General features: G+C 37.4%; 1 protein-coding gene across 12 annotated transcripts in view; it reads left to right on the forward strand.

The window, feature by feature from the left end:
- Positions 1-1,200: 1,200 nt before the first annotated feature.
- The window catches only part of LOC144979595 (uncharacterized), a 41,326-nt gene continuing 40,026 nt past the window's right edge, over positions 1,201-2,500 (forward strand). For 6 of the 12 annotated variants that reach the window (XR_013646740.1, XM_078926370.1, XM_078926383.1 and 3 more), the window contains exon 1: positions 1,202-2,241. Coding sequence is in view for 8 of the 12 variants with exons in the window: in XM_078926370.1 (XP_078782496.1) it covers positions 2,095-2,241 (147 nt within the window). In the remaining 4 variants the exon portion in view is untranslated. Of the gene's footprint in view, positions 2,242-2,500 lie in introns of all 12 variants that reach the window. The other 6 variants (XR_013646738.1, XR_013646737.1, XR_013646739.1 and 3 more) reach the window with 4 other exon arrangements.

A 2,500-nucleotide genomic window follows, 5' to 3' on the forward strand; every position in this document is an offset into this window, starting at 1 on the left:
ACTGAGGCTAAAGCCTTGGAATAGACACTAAAGAAAAATTCCCCTATTTGATTATTTGATGAATAAAGGGATTTGTTATTTTAGAATTAACTTTTTAAAAATTTATTTATTTATCTATTTGTTTATTTTTTTATTTACTTATTTATTTATTATTTTTTGTTGTTAATCTTTTGATTATGGCAGTGGATTCCAATTAATATTAGGATCGATATATATATATATATAGATGTGTAACCTTCACCAACTAGTAACTATGATGGGGCTTCAACGCTCAAGTCACGACACAGTTACTAATTTCTTTATGAAAACTGTAAGGCAATAATTCTATTAAACAAATTGATGTAAGCTAGCTGGATCTATATAGATAGCATAAATAATCTATAGATGTCAAGGTTGTTATCGGTTTTTATTATAAAAATTATATGCTTCTCATTAGGGGGTTGGTATGAGGCAAAAGCGACCGTTCGGTATGCCCCTTACCGACATCCAATGTCAAACCTCCTCGTGTGTTCCAATGTGCAAACAACCACTTCTGCACACTTGTCGGACTGCTACCCAATTTCAATAAACCAGTCATGACTTTGTTTTAATCACTATGAATCGTCATTGTAGGAGAAAAAACAATATTTTTGGTGAAAAAATACCTAATCTGTGTTGATATCAGTTTTGCATCCTGTTTTGGGGGTCTGGGATTTAAAAACATAACAATCTTGTGGCACATTTTCCGAAAAAAAAACAAATAAAAGAATAACATCCATATGTTTCCTCCCTATCAACATTGTAGCATTTTGTGTCTTTACAGATTTAGCTTATGGGATTTGTATTAGAACATTACAAAATGGCGAGTCAAAATGTTCTGAAAAACTTGATGTTAATTTTTAAAAGTAATCTGGATTAGAAATCAAAATACACATATCCAATCAAAAGCATCTCTCTCGGTTATCAAACTTGTTGGAATGAACCTCCCTCAAAGTGGATTTGTCGAAACGGAAATTCTCACCAACCAGCACGAAGTATTATTTATTTCAACAACGTGAAATCAAGCCCATAATTAGCAGACCTGCAACTAAGTGCAAGTAGTTTTATATCCGTTATATTTACATGTTTCTGAAAGATAACGATATCCAATCCCAAAAATCAGAACATAAAAACGGTATGACGTCATCAACAATTGGTAACTTATAGTGCTATTATATAACGTCATATTTGTTTAAGAACACAAAAGCAACGTCGTAAACACTAATGGAAGCCAATTTTAACATCGAATTGGTAAATATTTTTAACATCAAAACAATCATTTTATTGTAAGTAATATCATTTTATAATAAAGGAATTTGTTAAAACAAAAATAATAATAGAACGTATATTAAGTTGCTTTAAAATCAAATAAAATGTCTGATATCGGGGGTGATTTGGTGAAGGGCATTGACGCGATGTCTATGGAGGAACAAGCCAGTTTTGAGAAAGACCACGAAATCGAAACAAATTCACTCCAAGAACAATCTTTTAACATTGCTGATAACAGTTTGAGTGAAGACTCAACTGTGCTTGTAGGAGAACCAACTGATACTTTTAAGATTGAAGAGGTTACTGAACAGTCATGTCCTCCTCCTGAATGTTGCCCCCCACCCGAACCTCACTGTCCACCTCCTGTTACCCGTGATCCTTGCTCTCCTCAACCTCAAAAAGACCAATGCAATCCACCACCACCTCCAAAAGATAATTGCAATCCACCACCACCTCCAAAAGATAATTGCAATCCACCACCGCCCGTAAAAGATAACTGCTGTCCTCCTCCACCACAATCTAAAGATAACTGCTGTCCTCCTCCACCACAATCTAAAGATAACTGCTGCCCCCCGCCACCTGCCCAGGACAATTGTGCTCCTACGCCACCAAAAGATAATTGTCCTCCTCCACGACCAAAAGACAACTGCCCTCCACAACATCCTCAAGACAATTGCCCTCCACCGGCACCCAAAGAGAATGTATGCCCTCCCCCGAAGGAAGAACAATGTGCACCACCACCCGAAAAAGATGAATGCCCTCCGCCACCAAAAAATGAATGCCCGCCGCCTCCCCCACCAACCGTGAATGAATGCAAGCCTCCTCAATGTCCTCCGTGTCCACCGTGTCCAGCTTGCCCCCCATGTTCCGGACCAGAAAAGGTCGAAGAAGTTCAAAAACGAGTTTGCCCAGGGCCAATTCCCAAGCCTTGCAAAAAATGATACCAAGAAACAGGTGAGCTATCATCATCGTAAAAGTTTCACTTTTTAAAAAAGTTTCACGTCTAATAACAAGATGTGTCACATAGTTAAACAGAAGGGAGGCCTTCCGAAAGGTCCTCGTGCGAAGGCAAACAACCCAAAGATTCCCTCAACTAAACCTAAGAAAAATACAACTTAGTACCTTTAATTAACCCTAATAGGAAAAACAAACACCCTAGCACCTTTACTTAGACTTATAACTAACCCTAATAGAAACAAAAATCCCCTGACCT

Source organism: Berghia stephanieae, chromosome 1 (assembly GCF_034508935.2).
Source record: "Berghia stephanieae isolate SIO BIC M18660-M18661 chromosome 1, UCSD_Bste_1.3, whole genome shotgun sequence".
NCBI classification, from domain to species: domain Eukaryota; kingdom Metazoa; phylum Mollusca; class Gastropoda; order Nudibranchia; family Aeolidiidae; genus Berghia; species Berghia stephanieae.